General features: G+C 37.5%; 2 protein-coding genes across 2 annotated transcripts in view; one reads left to right on the forward strand and one right to left on the reverse strand.

The window, feature by feature from the left end:
• The window catches only part of LOC145523899 (olfactory receptor 8D2-like), a 147,202-nt gene extending 128,830 nt beyond the window's left edge, over positions 1-18,372 (forward strand). The window contains exons 3-4 of the transcript XR_014066953.1: positions 14,544-17,523; positions 18,018-18,372. The gene's annotated coding sequence lies outside the window, so the exon portion shown is untranslated. The remainder of the gene's footprint in view (positions 1-14,543; positions 17,524-18,017) is intronic.
• A 5,995-nt stretch (positions 18,373-24,367) lies between these two features.
• Positions 24,368-25,300, reverse strand: LOC145524529 (olfactory receptor 10D1B-like). The gene has a single exon (XM_081537019.1). It carries the CDS (start codon positions 25,298-25,300, stop codon positions 24,368-24,370), a length of 933 nt encoding a protein of 310 aa, XP_081393145.1.
• Between the last annotated feature and the right edge of the window lie 962 nt (positions 25,301-26,262).

Raw genomic sequence — 26,262 nt, forward strand, 5'->3', positions numbered from 1 at the left:
TTTTATCATATAATAAGATTTTCTCATAGCCAATATAATATTTGGAAATTTTATTTGTATTCAAGGAAGAGGATTTGGCAGAAGAGGGAGGGCAAGTGAACAAAAAAAAAGAATATGTTAAAGATTTTAATTTTGAAACTGCTTGATAAATAAGAAGTGGATTCAGGGTTGTGTTTGAAAAGAGATGATGTTAACTGATTCAACATCTTGAAAGGCAGGAAGAGGTATTTTTAAACTTCCAAGGGAAGCTTTTTTTTCTTTTATCCCCAAGCCATTATAGTGAAATATTGAGAATATTGATATCATGACAGAGCTGTGAGGATGCAGTACTTATAGCAAAGAACCACACATAGGTGGATTGTGGTGTGTGTGCTGGGGGGAGAACAGCTTTAGAGTGAAGAGGTGAGGGTAAGAGATGCCAAAGTTAGCCTAGTCTTATCATATTCAGTTAAGATCAATTATAACTAATCTAAAATCTCACATTGCCTTTCTTTGGAGGCTAGCAGTTAAGCCATAAATATCCATTAGAAGTCTAATAGAGTGTGGTTCCAGCTTGGGGAGTTTAACTTACTATTCTGTATTAGAATAATCAATTTAATGAGGGCAATGCTGTTTCTTTTCTCCTGGAATTGTATATAGCTCTTTCCCACCCACCCTCTGTATGAATCATAGTGTTGTTTGTTTTGTTTGTTTGTTTGTTTTTATCACCTTGTGACTTTGCCTGTATCCATAATTTCCTTCTGGTGCAGGAATCCAGCCCTCTTGGAGATCAGAAACACAACCTCCTTGGTGCTTCCTTGCCCTGAGACATCATTTTGGGCATCAGTGCATAACTTCCATCTTCACTCTACTCTTAAGTATGGGGGTCTTAGAGGTATATGCATGAAGTGGCTGGGGGTCTAGCTAAATGATTTTTTTGTCTTTGTTCAATGACTTGAATAAGAATATCAGAAAACTTTTAATTGGATTTGCCATTGGTATGAAGTTGTGATAACAACTAATTTAGTGGATGAAGCAATGATGATTCTCAAAGACCTCCAGAGGCTGGAATGCTGAGCATAATTAATGAGATTAAAATGTACGTGGATAATATAAAATTTATACTTCTACCAAAATGATGAGCGGAAAAGACTGGTTAACTGTAGAGAATTAAGAACTTTTGATGACAATGGAGTCAATAAAATAAGAGTACAGCTTCTTTAAAGTTAATGTTACCTTAGCTGCAATAGCTGCATTTTAGCAGAGTAAGAAAACTTCAAAAAAATCATTTGCACTATAATGATTAGAATACTTCCATTTGAATGTAATTCATTCAGTGGATATCACTTTTCAAAGGTCGTTGGCTCCTTTTGCGTTCTGAGGTCTATGGGCATGATGAATAAGGGACTTGAAATCATACATCCATTCCTCTATTCATTCTCTTGGTTATTCATATAGCAAATATTGCAGTATATACCTAGTGTTATTCCTCATACTGGTGATAAAGAGATGAATAAAAGAACAGAAGTCCTTGTCTTCATTAGATTTAGGTGTTGGTATCAAAGAAAGAAAATAAACAAGGAGACATATATGTAATGTAATAAGTCACAAAATACTTTTTTAATAAATCAGGTAAGGCAAGAGAATATGGGTGGGGAGGGTGCTTAGATTCAAAAAAGAAAAAAAAAAGGGCAGAAGTTTGGTTGTGAAACTTGTGGTAGTTTTTGCCACAAGGCATAACAAGGCTATGAGGAAGAAAGTTGCAGAGAGTCACATTTTTTTTAACAATTTAAGAAAGCCTTTTTCTCAAATTTCTCATTTCCATACCATCAGCATTTGTAAGTGTGCCTCCAGCCTCCCTGTGCTCATTTCCTGGCCTGAACACAGCTTACATCTAAGAAGGTGAAAATTGGGAGTGGGGGCATCTTTCTCTCAAGGAGCTATAGCAAATCTTTGTTTTGGGCCTTCTATTAGTTCCCTGTGGCTGCTGTAATGAATTACCATGTGAAAAAGAAAGTGAAAATGTTAGCTGTTCAGTCATGTCCTACTCTTTTGTCAACCATGGACAGTAGCCCACCAAGCTCTTCTGTCCATGAGATTTCCCAGGCAAGAGTACCAGAGTGGGTTGCCATTTCCTTCTCCAGGGGATCTTCCTGACCCAGGGATCCAACCCAGGTCTCCGTCTGAGCCACCAGGGAAGCCCAATAAATTACCATAACAGAACTTTATTCTCTCACAGTTCTGTAGGTCAGACATCCAAAAATCACATTGAGTGGACAAGAGCCTAGTTCGCCCTAGAGGCTCTAGGGAGAATCCGATCCTTGCCTCTTCTGGCTTCTGGTTGAATTCTTTGGCTTGTGGCGGCATCACCACAATCTCTGCGTGATTGATTACATCACTGCCTCCTGTTCGGTGTGAAATCACCCTCTGCTTCCCTCTTATAAGCATGTGCTTGATTGTAGTTAGGGCCCTTTGGATAATCCATTGTACTCTCCCTATCTCAAGATCTTAACTTAGTCACATCTGCACAGTCTGTTGTGGACCTAAAATGTAGCACCCATAGGTTCCAGGGTTTAGGAAGTAGATATCTTTGGGGAGATATTTTTTCAGCTTATCACGGGCCCATGGGAAAACATGGATCTATGAGATTAATTTAGAATTGTGTGTATCCTCTAGGCTTCTCAGATAGCTTGTCTTAGACAATAGAATGAAAAAAAAATGACTCAAACTACAAGATATAAAGCCACAAAATATTACTGTAACTATTTCAGGACATGTATCTAGACACCTGGAAAAAGGATATTCATTGAGTCCAAGTTATTATAAAGGTCTGTGGATATAAAAAAAGCAATTTCTTTGTTTTATGTTCTACACCCTGGAGGCTCACTAAAGGCATTCATAAGTTTTTCATATCTGTCATTTAAAATAAACTCCAGTACTTTAGTCAGCCATAATGATCTCACATATCTTTTCTGAGAGTTTGGCTCCTTGGATTGATTTGAAGTAGAGTGTCTGTCACATTATCTAATCATCTATATTTTACTCAGACAGGTTCTAAGCTGGCAGAAACAGATCCTATACATTATGGCTAGTCAACAAATCTACCTCTACCACTGCCTACATACAGAATAATTTTGCCCATCCATATGGGTGAGAAAGAAGAACAGATATGAATGGCAGGAGAAAGTGAGTCTCAGAGAATTCTAGGAACTTCCTCAGGTCAGTTATTTTGACCAAATGGACAGTATATATGTAAAATGCTTAGTTACAAGCGTCTGTGAACAGTGGTTCTAATTGTAAAACTAGGAAGAGCAGTTGTAGTCAGTGATATTATCATTATTATTATTATTGGAACAGGTTTGGAACAAGTGAATGAAAACACACTACTGAACAAATCCAATTCTGAATCAACTGTATTGATGCATCATTTATGTGTAAACTTTGCTAGAGATCCTTGGATGCTTTACAAATGGACTTCATTAGAGAAGGGAGTTCAGTTGTAAAACCCTGGTATTTCTGGCGAGCCTAGAACAGAAAAGCTGAGGGGGCCCTTAAAGGCTACAGTTGTCTTTGATAGTGGTGAGATGGTTGGATGACTCATCATCAACTCAATGGACATGGGTTTGAGCAAAGTCCAGGAGATAGTGAAGAACAGGGAAGCCTGGCATTCTGCAGTCCAAGTGGTTGCAAAGGGTTAGACATGACTGAGCGACTGAACAGCAACAACTAAGTCACCAAGAACACATGCCACAATTATCCTAGAATAGGAAGAGTGCTGGAAAGGTATAATAAACAAAAATGGATTTAGGTTGCTCAAGCCATTTAATGATATAAACTCCTGTCACCAGAAACAGTATAGGAGCAGTCATAGAAACATCATTGCTGGCAATATGCTGATACCATCATTGCATCACTGGTAATTAAAGATGAGTTCAGGGAGGAAGATTCATGGAAAATATGTCTTGAGGTCCCAGGAGATTTCTGACCTGTATAAGGCTCTGAGTCATTAGAGAGGAAGGGCAGACAAGACTTTTGTCTATATTGCCAAACTGCAGTTCACAGCATTTGACCTCTAGAGGGCGGCCACATATTTAGTTTGGCAGAAGTGCTGTGCTTAGTGGCTCAGTCGTGTCCCACTCTTTTGCAACCCATGGACTTAAGTCTGCCAGGCACCTCTGTCCATGGGATTTTTCAGGCTAGAGTACTGGAGTGGGTTGTCATTTCCTCCACCAGGGGAACTTCCCTACCCAGGGATCGAACCTGCATCTCCTGTGTCTCCTGCATTGCAGGTGGATTCTTTACCCTCTGAACCATAGTCATTCAAACAGAATAAGCAAACAAATAAGCAACTAACCAAGAAATATAACTATCTTTTACTGTCAGCATCATATCATACAATTAAAGGGTATTTGGAATCCCAACCACAATAAAAATAAAGTGAAAATGATAATTCCCTCCCCCAGCCACAAAAAAAGGAATACTTGTATGCCCATGTTCATAGCAGCATTATTCACAACAGTTGAAATTTGGAAGCAACCCAGGTTCTATTATCAAATGAGTAAACAAAATGTGATATGTACAAACAATGCAACATTATTTGCATTAAGAAAGAAATTATGACTCTCGCCATAACATGGATGAACCTTGAGATTATGCTTAGTGAAATAAGCTGAACACAAAAGGAGAAAAACATTATGGTTTTGTTTATATGTAGTATTTAGTGTAGTCAAATCCACAGAGACTGAAAGAAGTGTGGTTACCAGGACCTGGGGAGAGGAAGAATGGGGAGTTATTGTTTAATGAGTATAGTTTCAATTCCTGGGGATGATGGTGATGATGACTGAGTAGCAATGTGAATGTACTTTATGGCACAGAACTATACACTTTAAAGTAGTTAAAATAGTAAATATGTATATTTTATTACAAGCTTTAAAAAGAAAAATAAAGGACAGTCTTACATTGAATGTATTTAGCTGTAAGGAACATTATATTTTATTAGTTTCCTCGATTTTTTCCTACTGACTGATGAAATCTTAGTCAAGAACCAGCAACTGCCTTTCGGTAATTACTGATCTTATTTCACTGTGTTTCAGCATCCTCATAGGTGACATGAAAATATAAAATAAAAAGCTTATTTTTGGATCTTTACTACTCTTGGGAAATATAGAAATAGGCAGGTACAGGGAATGATATGATTATTTTTGAAAAAAAATTATTAAATACTGAGCACTCTGATAATCTCTAGGCTCAATGGGTCTTGGGGGACCTGTGAATATATCTAATGATGTCCCTACGTTTAACAAGCTGCAAATCAAAGTTGAATAATGTGCCACCCTCTTGCTTTTTAAGATTAGGAAACTGAATATCATGAGGGTTTTTTTTACAAGAGTTCGTACTGTCAGATGAATTTTGATGTTTTACCTTTAGTCAAGTCAAATAATTCAGTCATTGATGTATAAATGTGCATGTCAGCCAGTTGAAGGGGATTTGCTCTTTCTTGGTGATTACAAGAACCTGTTTCCAAAGCAAAGCAAGCAATGCCAAAGAACTTCAGTCTCTGAGCAGTATCAGGATAAGTGTCCAGTTTTATTCATGGCAATTGTACCCAATCTAATAGAGGACAGTTGGTGATTAGCAATGCTGCTAACCATGTGCAATATTTGTGCTTTATCCAGAAGACTTGCCCTACTGTTCTTTCCACTTGGTTATGTCCACCCTTCTCCTCTCTTATTAATCTCATCTTGTCACTTTCTCCTAACCTGGGTTACAGCCTCCTGCAGGAGTGTTTCCTATCTGAGTTCACCTACCTCTAGTGCAGAAAGCATCAGTGGGATTTCCACATGACTCTGAGCTTTCACTTCCCTGGAGTGCTTCTAGTTGATGTATTTATTACTTGTCCTTATCTTCTTGTACACCAGCCCACCTAAGTCTCCACAAGGTAAAAAATAGAAGCTTAGATACAAAACCAGGTAACATATTAAATAATGGAAAGAATATTAGGCAAAAAAATCCTACTTCTCATTTATCTTGAAACATTGTTCTCAGGTCAGTAGAAGATGGATGAAGAGTCCTTTCACCTCCTTACCCTGCTTTGTTTCCTCTTGGTCTCAGAAGCACTTCCCAAAGATACACCCTTTGGAATAAAGAGCCTTCAATGCCGATAATGCTCAATACTTCCAATGACTCTCAAAATATACAAATCTGGAGACACAAATGTTTAAAAACCTAAGCCCCTCAAACATTTAAAATAATTTTATCACTCACACCAAGATGAAAAATCTAGAATGAATAAGAAACACACATCTGTTTTTTCTTTCTATAAAAGTAATGTATGCCCAATATTGAGTGTACTGTGCTCCTTTTGAAAAAAATTAATTGTATTGGGGTATAGTGACTTTACAATGTTGTGTTAGTTTCTACTGTTCAGCCAAGCTATATATATATATAGGCAGATATTCCCTTTTTTCGGATTTCTTTCTCATTTAGGTCACTACAGAGCACTGAGTAGAGTTCCCTGAGCTACACAGTAGATTCTTATTAGTTACCTATTTTATACATATTAATAGTACCAGTCAGTCAGTTTAGTCACTCAGTCATGTCCGACCCTTTGCAATACTCTTTGCAGCCCCATGGACTGCAGCATGCCAGGCCTCCCTGTCCATCATTAGAAAAGACCCTGATGCTGGGAAGACTGAAGGCAGGAGGAGAAGGGGGTGACAGAGGATGAGATAGATGGTTGGACAGCATCACCGAGTCAATGGACATGAGCAACTTTAGGAGATGGTAAAGGACAGGGAAGCCTGGTATGTTGCAGTCAGTGGGTTTGCAAAGAGTTTGACATGACTAAGTGACTGGACAATAACAATGACTGAACAATAACAATGAAAAGACTACAAAGAAATCCACACAATCACAATGTAATCAAATTATCAAAAGTCAGAGATGATTTTCAAAGCAGCAAAAGAAATTCATCTTATATGATGGAAAAAGTGAAAGTGTTAGTCACTTAGTTGTGTCTGACTTTTTGCAGCCCATGGACTGTAGCCTGCCAGGCTCCTCAGTCCATGATATTCTTCATGCAAGAATACTCAAGTGGATAGCCATTCCGTTCTCCCGGGGAATCGTCCCAACCCAGGGATGGAACACAGGTCTCCTGCATTGAAGGAAGATTCTTTACTAATTGAGCCACCAGGGAAGCCCTATATGATGGAACCTCCATTTAAATATCAGCAAATTTTTGCAGAACTCAGTATTTATAATAAAAAAGAAGTCTTTATATTTAAAAAGAAGAGACTGAATTCAACAGCTGACCTTTATACTTTAAGTAACTAGAAAAAGAACAACTGAGGCCCCAAATTAGAAGGAAGGAAATAGTAAAGATTAGATCACAAATATATCAATTAGTGAATAAAAAATAATAAATCAATAAAACTAAGATCTTTTCGAAAAAGATAAGCAAATTGACAAGCCTTCAGTAATAAGCAAATAAGAGGGCTCAGATAAAATCAGAAATGAAAGGCAACAATAAAACTGATGCACAGAAATAAAAGGTTAGTAAACTTATATGAACATTTACACACCAAAAAAATGAATAGTCTATAAGAAGTGAAAAAATTCTTATAAACATACAATACAATCCATTTCATGCAGCCAGCATTACTGTTACTGTGATATTAAAGCCAGACAAAAATACTACAAGATTTATAGGCCCAACACCTGCGGAATTCTGAATTCTTATTCATCTGAAGAATACATAAGCATATATTTGTTGTTCTTCAGTGACTAAGTCATGTCCAATTCTATGTGACCCCATGGACTGTAGCCAAGCAGGCTCCTCGATCCATGGGATTCTCCAGGCAAGAAAAGTGGAGTGGGTTGCCATGCTCTTCTCCAGGCGACCTTCCTGACCCAGGCATAGAATCTCATTCTTTTGCATTGAAGGCAGATTCTTTACCAAATGAGCCACCAGGGAAGGTCCAAACATGTAATATATGCTTGAATTGTGAGTTTCATGGGATTGAGAATGATCTGAGCTATGCCCGCACCACATACATAAATGGAAAGAATGAGCCTGCATCTGGTTAATTAAGATAAATGTATTGCCTGATTTGATAAATTTAGCCCTTTATATTCTCTCTTGAAATTCATTGTGAGGCTCAAATAGTTTACCCTGCCTCTGTTGTTTGGGTGAACTTGTTTAAGAATTCCACCTTTTATTATGCACAGGGCAAAGTCTGCTCTGAGCACAGGGACTGCCCGACAGAATGTGATTTGCAGATTTCACTGGGTTTTTTTTTTTTTTTTTGCCAGTGAGATTACTTATCCAGAACATGCAGCCATTTGAAGCCCTGGCATCAAGCAATCCTTTTTCACAGTTGCATCTTGTCAGAATCAATAACAGCTATTTGAAACTTGTGTAAGTCATATTTACTACTAACACCATGAGAAAGGTTGATGCTACAAGATTTTGCTTTTCCCTTTTAATGCAGTGACTTAGGAGGAGTCAGTTTCATTTGGGAGGTGCTAGAGAAATCAGTCTAAACGACATCTCTGTGTGTGTAGTCATTAAACGTGTATGTGTTGCACTGCTGCTCAGTTTTGCCTTGGAATATTAACAAGAGAGAATTCAGCCCCTCATCGTTTTAACAAAATTTCTAAATTGCTTCATCCAGTTCCCAAGGTGATCAATCGAATTTGTCACATTACAAAATTCTCAGTTGAGGAAGGGGAGGCAAAATAATCAGATATTATGATGAGGGCAGGGAGTCTGATCTCTACATGACTGGTGAATGAGGACCTTTGAGATTAATTAACCGAAAATTATTTTCTAAGAGATTTCTTAATTCAAAGAGCTCTTGTAGGATGATGTAAATGGTAACAAAAGTTACTTTAAATTTCTCACTAAGGTCATCATGGTGGTAATTTTAAGAAACAAGGACATTTTCCTGAGTTTTCTTACTGAAATGGTGTTGATCTGCTTCTTCTAAAGTTGAATACGCATTTTCATAAGATACAACAATATATTTATCCTCAAAAATGAAAACACGTCTCAACAAAGATTTGTATATACACATGCATGACAGTTTCATTTAGAACAGTAAAAAAATGGAGACAAGTGAAATATTCATCAATAAGTGAGTAAATAAATTGCATTATTTCCATGAGATAGCATATTTCAACAGTAAAAAAGACATGGATTCAAATACACATCAGAAGAGGGATGAATATCAAAAGCGTTATGCTAAGAGAAAAAGTCTAGACACCAAAGAGTTTACATTATAGACCCCATTCATATAAAACTATTGAGAAGGCAAAACAAATATATAGTGAGAAAAAAGATTAATTCTTACCTGGGATGGAGTGTTTGGGGATTGACTACAAAGGAATGTGAGCAAATTTTTGTCCTTAATAATGGTAGGTACATCTTTAAATTTCACAGTATTCTTATGGTTACTAATGTATTATTTCACATAAAATTTAGAAATAGTAAAATATTATTGGCCAATATCTCCACCCACCACCATACACATCTGTACTTTGTGGGATGGTTATTATGTACACAGACCTGAAATGTTGTTAAATCTGCTTTTTATTTTTAGTAGTTTCTTGGTAGATTCCCTAGGATTTATCACAAAAATGCTCATATAGTCAGCAAATACTGAACATTGTTTCCTCCTTTCAAGATGGATGCTTTTATTTCTTTTCCTCGACTTTTTCCTCTGGCTGGAATCCTTAACTCAATACTGAATAGAAGTGGTCAGAGCAAACATCTTTGGTTTGTTCTTGACATTAGGCGGAAAATGTATTAGTCAAGAGATAGAAACAACACAATGATTTGAATAGAGAAATTTTAATATAAACATTTTAAATTGAGGATGAGAGTAACAGGACTTTAGCTCATGAGAACATAAGACAATTCTAAAGAATATAGGAATAGTAGATACAAGGAGGAATATTCTATCTAGAATGTTACAGAGACTCGAGGAAGGGCCCTCCTGCCTGGCATGAGATCCAAACCTCCATGGAGACAGTGTGTCTTTAGAAATTGGGCTTAGGTGATTTTTTTCATCATCCATATTTCTCATGATGCATATGAGTTCTTTTCTCTTTTGAACATATGATATATGATTAAAAGAATTTCTTTTATGTCCTTGTCTACTAACTCCAGCACTTGTTACTCTTCTGGGGTTTTGTATATTAAATTATTTTTACTTTAATTATGGGCCTTATGCTTCAACTTCTTTATGTATCTGGATATTTTTGATTCCGTGATGCAGTTATTTGGGAAAGCTTGCTTCTTTCAAGGCTTGCTATTAAGTTTTATTTGACCTGATCAGACTTTAATCAACTGATAGTTTTGCTCCACTACTGAGACAAAACCTTCATACCCTACTCAATGCTCTGTGTAACACAAAGGTTTTCTGCTCTGGATGGTGGAACTATGAAACAGTTCTTAGCTCTAGGTCCCTCATGGGAGTGCTGCATTTTGGTATGCTTCTTTAGGGGGTTGGAACTTGTTTTGACAGGTAGCTATGTAACTTCTGGATCATCTTGATTAATCAAAGCCTTCATTTCAGGCTTCTTTATTGTGTGTCTGGAGTAGTTTTCCTCCGGGGCCAATTCAGCCCCAATCCTGAATGTGACTGCTCTTGGATCTCTACCAAACATCCCATTTCATCTTTATTGGGAAGGTCAGAACTCAAATAATTTCAGCTCTGAGTACTTGAAATATTTTTTCTTATACCTTCCTACCGGTTATGATTGCTCCAGCATTTTACTTTGCCTTATCTTGGGGAATTTCACAAATTAGTACTTAGTCAATTATTTAAGAGGACCCCGTGCTGATTTCTGGAGCTCTTTCTCTGAATACCTCCTTCCTGTCTATGTTCCACCTCACAAATCCTAGCCATTCTAATATCTCTGAAATCTGAATTCTGTCTCATTAGTTTAGCAAGACTTCTATGCAAGTTTTTAAATCACCTTTCCTGTGCCCACGTCCAAAAATTCTACAAAAGCAAAAAGCCAGGGTGATCACAAGGCTAATTTGTTCATCTAGTTGGTTATGTTTTTTTTCTTGCATTCATCATAGATTTGTGATTCCTATTAGTATATCAAAAGTGTGGTTTTCACCTTTCTAGCAGTTTAAAGAGGTTGAGCAAATGCTGCAAGTTCTGTAGCAGTTATTCATTCATAAATGGATACATCTTTTCCTTTGATCCTGTGTAACATCACTGACATTATGGTCACTAAAGTGCCATATGATGTCATCGATGCAGTTTTTAATTATTACAGTATTTTTTTGTATTTTATTCTCCTATTCATGTCTTCTAAAAATAATCTTTGTCTTTAATAATAAACATATGACCTTCTTTTTTTAATTATACATATTTTTTAAAATTTATTTATTTTTTATTGAAGAATAATTGCTTTACAGAATTTTGTTGTTTTCCGTCAAACCTCAACATGAATCAGCCATAGGTATACATAAATCCCTTCCCTTTTGAACCTCCTTTCCATCTCCTTCCCACCCCACTGCTCTAGGTTTGATACAGAGCTCCTGTTTGAGTTTCTTGAGTCATAGAGCAAATTCCTGTTGGCTATCTATTTTACGTATGGTAATATAAGTTTCCATATTACTTTTTCCACATATCTTACCCTCTCCTCCCCTTTGCCCATGTCCATAAATCTATTCTCTATGTCTGCTTCTCCATTGCTGCCCTGTAAATAAATTCTTCAGTACCATTTTTCTAGATTCAATATATACATGTTAGAATATGATATTTATCTTTCTCTTTCTGACTTACTTCACTCTGTATCATAGGTTCTAGGTTCATCCACCTCATTAGAACTGACTAAAAGGCATTCCTTTTTGTGGCTGAGTAATATTCCATTGTGTATATGTAAAAACAACTTCTTTATCCGTTCGCCTGTTGATGGAAATCTAGGTTGCTTCCATGTTCTAGCTATTGTAAATAGTGCTGCAGTGAACAATGGGATACACGTGTATTTTTCAATTTTGGTTTCCTTAGGGTATATGTCTAGCAGTGGGAGTGCTGGGTCATATGATTGTTTTATCCCTAGTTTTTTAAGGAATATCCATACCGTCTTCCATAGTAGCTGTTATCAGTTTACATTCCCACCAATAGTGCAAGAGCATTCCCTTTTATCCACACCTTCTCCAGCATTTATTGTTTGTACATTTTTGATGATGACCATTCTGACCAGTGTGAGGTGATATCCCTTTGTACTTTTGATTTGCATTTCTCTAATAATGAGAAATGCTGAGCATCTTTTCATGTGTTTGTTAGCCATCTGTATGTCTTCATTGGAGAAATGTCTGTTTAGGTCTTTCTCCCACTTTTTGACTGGGTTTTTTGTTTTTCTGGTATTGAGTATTTTGGAAATTAATCCTTCGTCAGTAGGTTCATTTGCTATTATTTTCTCCTATTTTGGGGGTTGTCTTTTTACCTTACTTATAGTTTCCTTTGCTGTGCAAAAGCTTTTAAGTTTATTCAGGTCCCACTTGCTTACTTCTGTTTCTATTGCCATTACTCTAGGAGGTGGGTCATAGAGGACCTTGCTTTGACTGATGCCATCAAGTGTTCTGCCTATGTTTTCCTCTAAGAATTTTATAGTTTCTGGTCTTACATTTGGGTCTGTAATCCATTTTGAGTTTAACTTTGTGTATGGTGTGTTCTAATTTCATTCTTTACACGTAGCTGTCCGGTTTTCTCAGCACCATCTATTGAAGAAGCTGTCTTTGCCCCATTGTAGATTATTGCCTCCTCTGTCAAAAATAAGGTACCCGTAGGTACATGGCTTTTTTTCTGGATTTTCTATCTAGTTCCATTGGTCTATATTTCTGTTTTTGTGCCACTACCATCCTGTCTTGATGACTGTAGCTTTGTAGTATAAAGTGAAGTCAGGAAGGTTGATTCCTCCAGCTCTATTCTTCTTTCTCAAGATTGCTTTGGCTATTTGGGTCTTTTGTATTTCCATATGAATTGTGAAAATTTTTTTCTAGTTCTGTGAAAAATGTCATTGGTAATTTGATAGGGATTGCGTTGAATCTGTAGATTGCATTTGGTAGTATAGTCATTTTCAAAATATTGATTCTTCCTACCCAGGAACATGGATTATCTCTCCACTTGTTTATGTCATCTTTGATTTCTTTTGTTACTGTTTTTAAAATTTCTGTGTACAGCTCTTTTGCCTCAAGTAAGTTTATTCCTAGATATTTTATTCTTTTTTGTTGCAGTGGTGAATGGGATTGATTCCTTAATTTCTTTTCTGATTTTTCATTGTTAGTTCATAGAAATGAAAGTGATTTCTGTGTATTGATTTTGTACCCTGCAACTTTGCTAAATTCACTGATTAGCTCAAGTAATTTTCTGAAACTATCTTTAGGGTTTTCTATGTACAGTATCACGTCATCTGCAAACACTGAGAGCTTTACTTCTTCTTTTCCTTTTATTTCTTTTTCTTCTCTGATTGCTGTAGCTAGGACTTCCAGAACTATGTTGAATAAGAGTGGTGAAAGTGGGCACCCTTGTCTTGTTCCTGATCTTAAGCGGAATGCTTTCAGTTTTTCACCATTGAGAATAATATTTGCTGTAGGCTTATCATATATGGCCTTTACTGTGGTGAGGTTAAGTTCCTTCTATGCCCATTTTTTGATGAGTTTTAATCATAAATGGTATTGTACATTGTCAAAGGCTTTTCCTGAATCTATTGAGATTATCATACGGTTTTTATCTTTCAATTTGTTAATACAGTGTATTACATTGATTTATTTGCATATATTGAAGAATCACTGGATCCCTGGAATAAACCCAACCTGATAATGGTGTATGAGGTTTTTGATGTGTTGCTGAATTCTGTTTGCTAGATTTTTGTTGAGGATTTTTACATCTATGTTCATCAGTGATATTGGCCTTTAGTCTTCTTTTTTTGTGTGTTGTCCTTGTCTGGTTTTGGTGGCAGGGTGATGGTGGCCACATAGAATGAGCTTGGAAGTGGTCCTTCCTCTGCAATTTTTTGAAAGATTTTTAAAAAGATACGTATTAGCTCTTCTCTAAATGTTTAATAGAATTCTCCTGTGAAACCATCTGGCCCTGGGTTTTTGTTTTCTGGGAGATTTTTGATCACAGCTTCAATTTCAGTGCTGGTAATTAGGTTTTTCATCATTTCTATTTCTTCCTGGTTCAGTCTCTGAAGATTGAACTTTTCTAAGAATCTGTCCATTTCTTCCAGGCTATCCATTTTTTTGCCATATACTTGTTCATAATAGTCTCTTATAATCCATTGTATTTCTCCATTGTCTGTTGTAACCTCTCCTTTTTCATTTCGAATTTTGTTGATTTGATTCTTCTCTCTTTTTTTCTTTATCAGTCTGGCTAAAGATTTGTCAATTTTGTTTAACTTCTCAAAGAATCAGCTTTTAGTTTTTTTGATCTTTAATATTCTTTCTTTCATTTCTTATTCATTTATTTCTCCTCTGACCTTTATGATTTCTTTCCTTCTACTAATTTTTGTTGTTGTTCTTCTTCTACTTCTTTTTCAAGTTGTTTTTAAAGAAGGCTGAGCACCGAAGAATTGATGCTTTCCAACTGTGGTGTTGGAGAAGACTCTTGAGAGTCCCTTGGATGGCAAGGAGATCAAATGAATCCATCCTAAAGGAAATCAGTCCTGAATATTCATTGGATGGACTGATGCTGAAGCTAAAACTCCAATACTTTGGCCACCTGGTATGAAGAAATGCCTCATTGGAAAAGACCTTGATGCTGGGAAAGATTGAAGGCAGGAGGAGAAGGGGACAACAGGATGAGATGATTTGATGGATCACCAACTCTATGGACATGAGTTTGAGTAAGTTCCAGGAGTTGGTGGTGGATGTGGAAGCCTGGCATGTTGTAGTCCATGGGGTCACAAAGAGTCAGACATGACTGAGCGACTGAACTGAACTGAACTGATGGGTTTTGAGTTGTCGTGTTTTGATTGTCATTTTTTTCTAGAAATTTTTTGATTTCCGTTTTGATTTATTCAGTAACCTCTTGGTTACTTAGAATGTGTTGTTTAATCTCCATGTGTTTGTGTTTTTTACAGTTTTTTTTCTTGTTATTGATATCTAGTCTCATACTGTTGTGGTCAGAGAAGATACTTGATATGATTTCGATTTTCTTTAATTTACTGAGACTTGATTTGTGACCCAAGATATGGTCTATCCTGGAGAATGTTCTATGTCCACTTGAGAAGAAGGTGTATTCTTCCACATTTGGATGGAATGTCCTGAAGATTTCAATGAGATTCATCTCATCTGATGTATCATTTAAGACGTGCATTTTCTTATTAATTTTCAGTTTTTATGATCTGTCCATTGGTGTGAGTGGGGTGTTAAAGTCTCCTACTATTATTGTGTTACTGCCAAGTACTACTTTTATGTCTGTTAGTGTTTGTCTTATGTAGTGAGGTGCTCCTATGTTGACTGCATAGATATTTACAATTGTTATGTCTTCCTCTTGGATTGATCCTTTGATCATTATGTAGTGTCCTTCCTTATCTCTTGTAATCTTCTTTATTTTAAAGTTTATATTGTCTGATATGGGAATTGCTACTCCAGCTTTCTTTTGTTTTCCATTTGCATGGAATATATTTTTCCATCCTCTCACTTTCAGTCTATATGTGTCTTTAGGTCGGAATTGGATTTCTTGTAGACAGCTTATATATGGGTCTTGTTTTGGTATCCATTCAGCCAGTCTGTGTTTTTTGGTTGGAGCATTTAATCCATTTATATTTAAAGTAATTCTTGATATGTATGTTCCTAATGCCATTTTCTTAATTGTTTGGGGTTGATTTTATAGATCTTTTCTTTCTTTTCTTGTGTTTTTTGGGTATATAATTCCTTTATACATTTGTTGTAAAGCTGGTTTGGTGGTACTGAATTCTCTTAACTTTTGCTTGTCTGAAAAGCTTTTGATATCTCCATCAATTTTGAATGAGATCCTTGTGGAGTACAGTAATCTTGGTTCTGGATTTTTCCCTTTTATTACTTTAAATATATCCTGCCATCCCTTTCTGGCCTGCAGCATTTTTTGCTGAAAGATCAGGTGTTAAGCATATGGGGTTTCCTTGTATGTTACTTGTTGTTTTCCCTTGCTTCTTTTAATATTCTTTCTTTGTGTTTAGCCTCTGTTAGTTTGATTAGTATGTGTGTGGTGCATTTATCCTTGGGTTTATCCTATATGGGACTCTTTTGCCTCTTGGTCTTGATTGGCTAGTTCCTTTTGCATGTTAGGGAAATTTTCAACTAAAATCTCTTCAAAAATGTTGTCATATCCTTTCTTTTTATCTTCTTCTTCTGGGACCAATAATTCCAATATTGTTGTGTTTGATATTGTTCCAGAGATCTCTGAGACTATCCTCAGATCTCTTCATTCTTTTCACTTTATTCTTCTTTTCAGAAGTTATTTCCACCTTTTATCTTCCAGCTCACTGATTCATACTTCTGCTTCAGATATTCTGCTATTGATTCCTTCAATAGTATTTTTAATTTCAGCAATTGTGTTGTTTGTGTGCTTATGTTTATTCTTTAATTCTTCTAGGTCTTTGTTAATTGATTCTTGCATCTTTTCCATTTTGTTTTCTAGGTTTTTGATCATCTTTACTATCATTATTCTGAATTTTTTTCAGATGGTTTGCCTGTTTCCTCCTCATTTATTTGAACTTCTACATTTCTAGTTTGTTCCTTCATGTGTGTAGTGTTTCTCTGACTTTTCATTTTCTTTTTTTTTAACTTATTGCATTTGAGGTCTCCTTTTCCCAGGCTTCAAGGTTGAATACTTTCTTTCTTTTGGTTTCTGCCTTTCTAAAGTTTGTCCAGTGGTTTGTGTAAGCTTCATATAGGATGAGATTTGTGCTGAGGTTTTTTGTGTGTTTGTTTGTTTTTCCTCTGATGGGAAAGGCTGAGTGAGGTAGTAAATCTGTCTTCTGATGACTGGGTTTGTACTTTTGTTTTGTTTGTTGTTTAGGTGAGGACTCCTGCACAGTGTGCTACTGGTGGTTTTGTGATGCCGGGTGTTTTATCTAAGTGGTTTTGTTTGTGTGAGTTCTCACTATTTGATTCTCCCTAGTGTTAGTTCTCTGGTAGTCTAGGGTCTTGGAGTCAGTGCTCCCACTCCAAAGGCTCAGGGCTTGATCTCTGGTCAGGAACAAAGATTCCACAAATGATTTCTTATGGCATTCAGTGAGATAAAACAAATACCCAAAAATGATAAACCAAAGATGAACTCCAGACAAACGGCAGTTACAAAATTAGGCAAATAATAATTAAAATAATGGAATATACTCATATACGTATACACCGATGAGCAAAGTCAAATCAGTCCAACAAAAATAAAGTACAAACTTGAAAACAAAACTAAAGCAATGTACCAAGTGTAGAATAAAGCAATTAGAACAAAACTAACAAATATGTTGAGAGGAAAGGAAAGAAAGAAAACAAAGAAAAAATAGATATGCAAAGTTAAATACAGTTAGATGAATAAGGTTTATATACATTAAAGTTTAACTGCAAGGGGAAAATAACAGTTGGAAAGGCAAACAAAGGAATAAATGTAGAAAAAAATGATAGGTTTAAAAAAATTAAAAACTAAAGTTTTAAAAAAGAGGAATAATAGAGAGAAAATAGAAAAAAAAAAAAAAAGGAAAACTCCATAGAACTGCAAATGCCCGATGTAGAGGCAGAGATTTATAATAACAAGAAAAAGTGTGACTGAATATACACATATACATATATATACCCGTTAACAAAATTGAGGCAGTCCAACAAAAATAAAGTTCAATAGATTGACACAGTGAACAAAGGAAACCAAAAATCATATCTACCAAAACAAAATTAACTAAAGTACAAACTGGAAAACAGAAGTAAAGCAAGGTTCCAGTTGGGCAATACAGCAATGAAAATAAAAGTAACATATATGTTGAGAGGAAAGAAAAGAAAGAAATAATAGATATGCAAAGTTAAAGAGGTAGAAAATAAGATTTGTATACATTAAAGATTAACTGCAAGGGGAATAGTACAGTAGGAAAAGCAAACAAAGGAATAAATGTAGAAGAAATAATAATAAGTTTATAAAGTTAAAAACTAAAATTAAGAAAAGAGAAAAGAAAGGAAAAAAAAAGAAAAAGGAAAAGTCCACAGAACTGCAAAAGCCCATCGTAGAGGCAGAGGTTTATAACAACAGTAAAAAAAAAAAAAAAAAATATGACTGAGATAAGAAAACAAAAGCTCAAAAGCTTAATTGCATTTCATAGTGTCATAATGCCAATAAAGTCAACAACTACAACAGAGGGGGATAAAAAGGAAAAGAAAAAAAAGAAGAAAAAATCCAAAAGAATCTAGAGAACAAGTGAACACATAAGAATAATAAATGTTTTTCTTGAGTCACTACTGTCAATGTCCTTTCCTTCACTGGGAATCACAGTTCACCCCACCTCCCTAGAATACCCTCCAACACCGTGCTGATCTCTGGACCTGCTCTGGGGCAGCTCAAATACTAATCTGGTCCTACTCCTATGTGTTCTTGCCTCCAATGTCCACAGCTATCAAAACTAGCGTGTTTTCTTTTGTGGGAGCTCTCGATGACCTTTTATATATTCAGACACAGTCTGCCTAGATAATTGTGTGGACTTAATCTCAAGCCTGTACAGCTGGCAGGAAGGTTTTGGGTCTTCTTCCTTAGCCACACTGTCCCTGGGTTTCAACTGTGGTTTCATTTCCACCTCTGCATGTGGGTTGTCCACTGGGGTTGATCCTAAGGCTGCCCTGTAGGACTTGGGTTTGCCCCTGTGAGGGCCTTGTGTGGAGGTGTGCAGCTGCTTGGGGCGCAGGGGTTCTGGCAGCACCAGGTACTCAGGGGAGTTGGCGGCTAGAGCAGAAGGAAATATAGTGCTCTAGAAGGGTATGGCAACCAATATTGGCCAATACGCTCCAGTATTCTTGCCTGGAGAAACTCCCTGACAGGGGAGCCTGGCAGGCCACAGTCTATAGCGTTGCAAAAGTTGGACACGGCCAAAAAAAGCTGTGCCCATAGATGCAAGAGTTTTTTTTTGCCTGTGGTGGCGCTGCCCCAGTGAGAGTTGAGCGTGAAGGTAGTTCAGCTGCTTGCGGAACCCTGGCGGCGCCAAATGTGCAGGCACACGGACTGCCTCCACCACAGGGTTTATGGCCCTATCAGAGTCTTTTTTCGAGCCTCTTGTAGCTGGCAATCAGAAGGCCTCTTTGGCCAGTCTGCCTCTGTAGCTCTGCCCATTCAGGCACTTAGAGGGCTCCCTTGCCTGGGTTCCTTCTCTGTTGTTCAGCACATCAGACACAAAAAGGGGCCCCCCTGGCTGGGGTCCTACTCTGTAGTTCATTGTGTCTAGTATTTTATGGGCCAGCTTCTCTATTTTTCAGCTGCTGATGCTGGCCTATGGAGAGAGAGAGGTTATAGTGATGGTTCCACCCCCTACATGTGACTCAGCTGTATCCCTTTGCTTCCATGGCTGCCAGGCTCTCCTCCACAGGCATTTCCCATCACGATCTCCTCCCTCACATCCTCTCAATCTGACTGCAGTCAACAGTACCCCTCACCCTGAGATTGCTCCACAATCCCTAAACTCCAGCTCCCAGCTACTGTGCCTTCCATGGGACCTGAGTCCCTGTCCAGAGTATGTATGGCTGCGGCAAGGGCTGTCTGACTCTTATTCCATTTAGGCTGCCACAGATCAGCTGTTTCTCTCTCAGCCTTAAATGTTTCTTCTCTGACTCAGACAATTGCCCCAATGTGGTGATGGGACCCTGGCTTCAGTTCCCCCACCCACCAAGGGCAGGTCCAGTCCTACTAACACTCCTGTTTTTCCCCCTGGTTCCTTCCTTCTACTGAGTTTTCTGTTGTTCTGTATATTTTCTCCACTGGTCAGATACTCCTGTCTGCTCTCAGCTGGTGTTTTGCATGCACTTCTGTGTCTGAAGGGGTATTCCTGATATATCTGTGAAGAGAGATGTACTCTACATCCACCTACTCCTCTGCCACTTTGTTCTCTCCTGACCTCCTTTAATACTCAAAGAAAGAGTACAAAAGGAAGGCGATAGTTTTCCTATCCAGCTTATTTAAAATCCATTATTGTGTAAGGAACACCATAAAATGTTGTCAACATTATTATCAGACATACCTGTGTATGATAGCTAGCTTTACACCTCCTAATTTTTAGCACTGCTATGCTCTTTTTTTTAAAGTACTGCCTTAAATGTTGATACCCTAAACATTTAAATGTTAATAGTAACAATTGTCACTTCACAAAGTAATTAAAAGAATTAAATTGAGAAAAAAAGGGTGGAATATTTAGTGTACTAAATATTTTTAATATTAATAAAATTAGTATATTTAATAAAAATAGAGTGGAGTATTTAATATATGTATGACAAAGGCCCATATAGTCAAAGCTATGGTTTTTCCAGGAGTCATGTATGGATGTGAGATTTGGACCATAAAGAAAGCTGAACACCAAAGTAGTGATGCTTTTGAACTGTAGTGTTGGAGAAGACTCTTGAGAGTCCCTTTGAGTGCAAGGAGTTCAAACCAATCAATACTACAGGAAATCAATCCTAAATATTTATTGGAAGGACTGATGCTGAAGCAGAAGCTCCAATACTTTGGCCACCTGATACAAAGAACTGACTCATTAGAAAAGACCCTGATGCTGGGAAAGATTGAAGATATGAGGAGAAGGGGATGACAGAGGATGAGATCATTGGATAGCATCACTGACTCAATGGACATGAGTTTGAGCAAGCTCTGGGTGTTGGTGATGCACATGGAAGCCTGGCATGCTGTAGTCCATTGGATCACAAAGAGTCGGACATGACTAAGTGACTGAACTGAACTGAACTGAACTGTTTTAATATATTGGCTGGTAAACAGTAAGTACTTGAAAATATTACTTGTTTTTAAAATTATAAAATCATGAAATATTGTATATGTATTTTATTGTATATATGTATATACATATATATATGTATATGCACATCAATACTAGGTCCTTGATGTAAATGACAAGTAACTCTGTATTTTATTTTGATATCTATATTGTCTACTCACTTTGAAAACTCTCAAGTAGGTTGATCTCAGAGAACTACACAAATTAAAAATCATAGACAAAATTTATGTACTTCTTTCTGCTTCATTATGATTTTACTTATACACTAATGTTTCATATACAATCCACAAAATATCTTGAATTTGGGGTAAAATTTATCCTACCTTCCCTGGTGGCTCAGACAGTAAAGGATCCACCTGCAATGCTGGAGACCTGGGTTCAGTCCCTGGGTTAGGAAGATCCCCTGGAGAAGGAAATGGCAACCAACTCCAATATTCTTGCCCAGAGAATTCTATGGACAGAGGATTCTGGTGTGATACAATCCATTGGGTCACAAAGAGTAAGAGATGACTGAGCTACTAAGAACACACACACACACACACACACACACACACACACCCCTTCAATTACAGTTTCTCTGATTCAATATGATTTTAAGGATTTAGTTATCCATTCTGGAATTTAGTGCCTACATCTGGAAAAACGTGAATGATATTCAACATTTTAAAGGGTTAATATAGCCAATTAATAAAGTTGTATAAAATTTTTGAAGAGAATTTCTTGGCACATAGTCAGAAACTAAACAATGTAACTTATTTCATTACTTTTCTTTATAAAACTGGTTTTGAGTCATGATATAATTCTGTCTCACATTGTACTTTTAGAGTTTAACATACCTCACTTAACAAGCTGTGTTAAAAACCTCTGTTGTAACTAGAACAAGGGCTACAAATAGGTAGGATACTTTAGTGAAAGGCTAAGAGTAATCTATTGGTTTGGAGCAGGTATTTTAGATAATCCTGGGACTAAGCAACCAAAGACATTTAAAACAGGTAGGTGATCAATGACAGTGATAGCTGATAGCTTCCAAATGGATGTCTGAGATGAGAGGTTGCAATAGAGTTAGAAGAGTTTGGCTCCAGAGCTGTAGTTAAGTATGATCAAGGCACAGAGTAAAATTAATGGAAAACAATGGAGTCTGGAGAAAAGGATCAGGACTCTATCTCTTTAAAGTCCTGAAACAGAAAAGAGAAGTCCAGTTCTGGGAAGAGTTCCAGTTGGCAATGAAGGCGAACCACCTCGTCTAGGAAAGCAAGGAAGGAATGTGGTATCCAAAAATCATTACTAAATGAGTAGAAAACATGACTTCTGCCATATTTTCTCTGTTTGATAAAAACTCTTTAGGAAACAAGGGCTTGTTCCATTCCAGCTTCATCCCAAGAGCCAGAAGATGTATCCACCCTTTTGACTCTTGAGATACTTGATAGATTAGAAATAACTGACAGAGGCTTCCCTGGTGATCCAGTGGTAAAGAATCCAGCTGCCAATGCAGGAGACATGGGTTTGATCCCTCATCCAGGAACACACCACGTGCCATGGAGCAACTAAACCAACAATAAAAGAAGTCACCATGAGAGGCCCACACATCCCAACTGGAGAGTAAGCCCCACTCGCTGCAACTAGAGAAAACCCCATGGAGCAACAAAGACCAGCACAGCCAAAAAATAAATAACTAAATAAAAGGAATGGACAGATATATTACTGAGGTTCTGCTTCCTCAACTAAATAAACAAAAACAACTCATCTGGGACTCAGAATTTCTTCTATTCAACAAATGAACTGTTGATTCTATATAGTCAATCCCCAACTAACTTTTGTTTTCTCCTTACCTTCCCTGAACCTACTTTACTTTCACTGCTGGAAAATGCTTTGCTAAAACTTATCCTAGCATGATGGAGGGATGTTTTTGTTAAGTCTGATTTAAAACACAGAGAAATGAGAGCTTGACTTGCTTAGTATAAAGTTTCACACAGGAAAAATTTTAACTGGGTCTTTAGTGGGCTTCCCTGATGGCTCCAGTGTAGGAGACCCAGTTTCGATCCCTGGGTTGGGAAGATCCCCAGGAGGAGAGAATGGCTACCCATTCCAGTATTCTTGTTTCGAGTTTTCCATGGACAGAGGAGCCTAGTGGGGTAGAGTCCATGGGGTCACAAAGAGTCAGACATGATTGAGCAACTAACAGTGATAAGAATGAATTTGTTCTACTAAAGACTCTGGAAGGAGCATTTCTGTTAGGATAAAAGGCACAGGGTTTAAGAAAAATGAACAGGGGAAATGTTCTCCCTTTAAAAACATGCATCATCTCATCACCCTGATATGAGTTTTTAAACACAATGTTGTGACTGGTTCAAGTGTGGGAGAATCCCTGACAACTCTGATCCTGAAAATAAACAAAAGGAGAGCCGACTGGCTTCTACCTCTTCTTCTTCTCTTCCCAGAATCCATTTATCTTCCCATCATGTCTTTCTCTCACATTACCCCCTTCTCTTTCAATCACCAATCACTCTCTTCTCTTCCAGTCACTCCTTTCTCTTCCCATCACCACTTTCTCTTTTCATCTCACCCTTCACTTTCCTTCAAATCTCTGCCTGGACTAGAATAGCACGTATCTTACGCTGAGCTCATTAGACAAAGGAAGAAAGAAAGTTAGAGGGGCAGCACTAAAGTCACAGCTTTCTGGTAAGCAAAGGATCCAAAACCATGGAACAATAGCAGCTTAGATTTTGCATGGATTGCTGGTTGTGCTTGGGATTATAAAGACAAACTAAAATTTCTAATACTGAAAAACAACAAAATTAGTCACCCCTTCACAGACTCCCCCCGACTACCTTCTTCACATTCTCTTTCATCTACAATTTCAAATCACAGTCAAGGCTTGTTTTCAGGTTAAAGACCAATAGACAGGCTTTGTGGGTGACACAACACATTGATACCTATGATTCAGTCATTAGGAGACAAAGGTCCTGAGGTCTCACCCAGAAGTCCTTTTCCTTTACACAATTTCTTTTCATTTCAAAAGTCACAGAGTACCACTGGAAGCCATATGGTTGAAACCTTCCCATTTTTCTACAATCCCTAGACCATCAAATGAGGGCTTATCTGATGCAGGCATTTGAGAGGTTAATCATATAATCACGTCAGCCAAAATGAGGAAGTGTTAGGGTAAGGGAGAAGGGCACAAGAGAGGATTAGGAGTAGAGGAAGATATAGAGGGAGGGACAGAAGGCCTAGGCATTTTTATTGCCAACTGGGAATAGTAGAATATCCTATTATCCCTCCTGAGTAGGATAATTTATTAGTGACCTGGAGCAATTCACTTCATATCTTCTAATCTTAGTTTCTTCATCTGTAAAAGGGAGCAGAGTTAATATCTGTGCAAAGTCTTCTCATAAGCAATATGGTATGACCTCTATCACTTCTCATGAATGAGGGCCATCTCCTCTAGCACTTTCCTTAGAGAATATTTCACTTCCTTATTTCTCAAGCTGTAGATCAAGGGGTTTAACATGGGGGTGACAAGGTTATTCAGGACCTGAACAGTTGCATTAAGCCAGGGGTTAGGGGTGGGTTGCAGGTAGATGAGAACCACTGGCATAAAGGAGAGGAGGATGGCAGTGAGGTGGGCACTGCAGGTGGAGAAGGCACGCTGTTGGCCTTTGGTTGATTGGATTTGAAGAATGGAGTAAATGATGCAGCTGTAGGAAGTGAGAATGAGAAGGAAGCAGCTGAGGGGCATGAGACCCACACTGACGAACCCCACCATCTCCAGGGCCAAGGTGTCTGCACAAGCCAGCTTCAGCATCACTGGGATATCGCAGAAGTAATAGTCCACCTCACTGGGGCCACAGTAGGGCAACTGGAAGGTGAGTGTAGTTAGAAAGATGGCCTGAATGCACCCAAAAAACGAGGTGCCCATGGCCAGGATGGCACACGCTCTGTGACTCATGATTATTGTGTAGCGCAGAGGGTAACATATGGCAACAAAGCGATCATAGGCCATTACTGTGTACAGGAAACACTCGGTACAACCCAGAAAGTGGTAGAAGAAGAGCTGGGACATGCAGCCTGCGTAGGAGATGGCTCGGCTGTTCCCTGCGAGGTAGAAGAGCATCTTAGGGGAACTCACAGAGGGAAAAAATATGTCACACACAGACAGTTTACACAGGAAGAAGTACATGGGAGTGTGCAGCCGAGTGGAGGAGACAATTGCCAGTAGGATGAGCAGGTTCCCCATAAGGGTGAAGATGTAGAAGGACAGAAACAGGACAAAGAGCACGGTCTCCAGGTCCTCTGTGTGTGGGATGCCCAGCAGAATAAACTCAGTCACCACCGAGGCGTTTCTCATCTGTGTTAGAATGTTGGACTTCAAAATGGAATACAGGTCTCCAAAGTCTCAGTACTGATGTCAAACCGAGAAGCTATTTAATAAAGGATAAGCAATTATTTACTTATCATCTTATGTGTCTTTCTAGCAAGTGTAGTTTACAAAACATCATTAATAAACTAAATATTTTTAAAGGAATATTATAAATATGTAAAGTGACTTTAAATCATTCCATAGGAAAATGCTTTAGTTAAAATAACAGTTTTTGACTGAGTATTTGCAAGTGTTATGCTAATTTCTTTTATTTTTTAATTTAAGTCCCAGAAACAACCTTATTAAGTGAAAGAAGACATAAAAGCATGGGGAGTTTTTAGTAACCTGATCATGTAGCTAGAAAATAACTGATCTGAGATTAAAACTCAGGTCTGATTGCAGAGTTAAACTTCTAATCTTTCTGCTGTGAAAGCTCCCTGGAAATTTTACTTAGAGAAGCAGAGACCTGATGTTCATCTTCAGATAATCAGAGAGCTGCTATGTAGATGTGCTGTGTGCTTATCCATGGTTAATAACGTGTAAAAAAGTGGAACTAGTAAAAAGTTAGATTTTATTTCAGTATAGGAAAAAATTAATGGCTAAGTTGCCTTGTTAAGTGTTGTGTTCGTATCATGATAAGGGTTTGATTATTTGTAGGATGATATTCTTTCAAATATGAAGAACTTGCATTCCCAATTTAAATGCATTTTTTTTTCCTTCCTGCACCCCTAATATCCTCTGAAATTCTTTGCCTTTATTACATTGTTAATTTTCTCAAATATATCTGAAGAGGCACACATTTAACAAATGATTTGCCTGGTGAGCAGATGGCTTTGATTTAAATATGATAAATCTATCTACCTCTATAACAATAAGAATTATTAATATAGTTATAAAAGTTAAAATAACAACTTAATACCATCCTTACTATATCTTAATAAAAGACACGT

This window comes from Giraffa tippelskirchi, chromosome 10, assembly GCF_054371585.1.
Source record: "Giraffa tippelskirchi isolate mGirTip1 chromosome 10, T2T-mGirTip1v1.2.pri, whole genome shotgun sequence".
In the NCBI taxonomy this organism is placed as follows: domain Eukaryota; kingdom Metazoa; phylum Chordata; class Mammalia; order Artiodactyla; family Giraffidae; genus Giraffa; species Giraffa tippelskirchi.

Bases quoted from the DNA above. Each gene is read 5' to 3' on its own strand.
- LOC145524529 (XM_081537019.1), bottom strand. From the start codon at position 25,300: ATGAGAAACGCCTCGGTGGTGACTGAGTTTATTCTGCTGGGCATCCCA.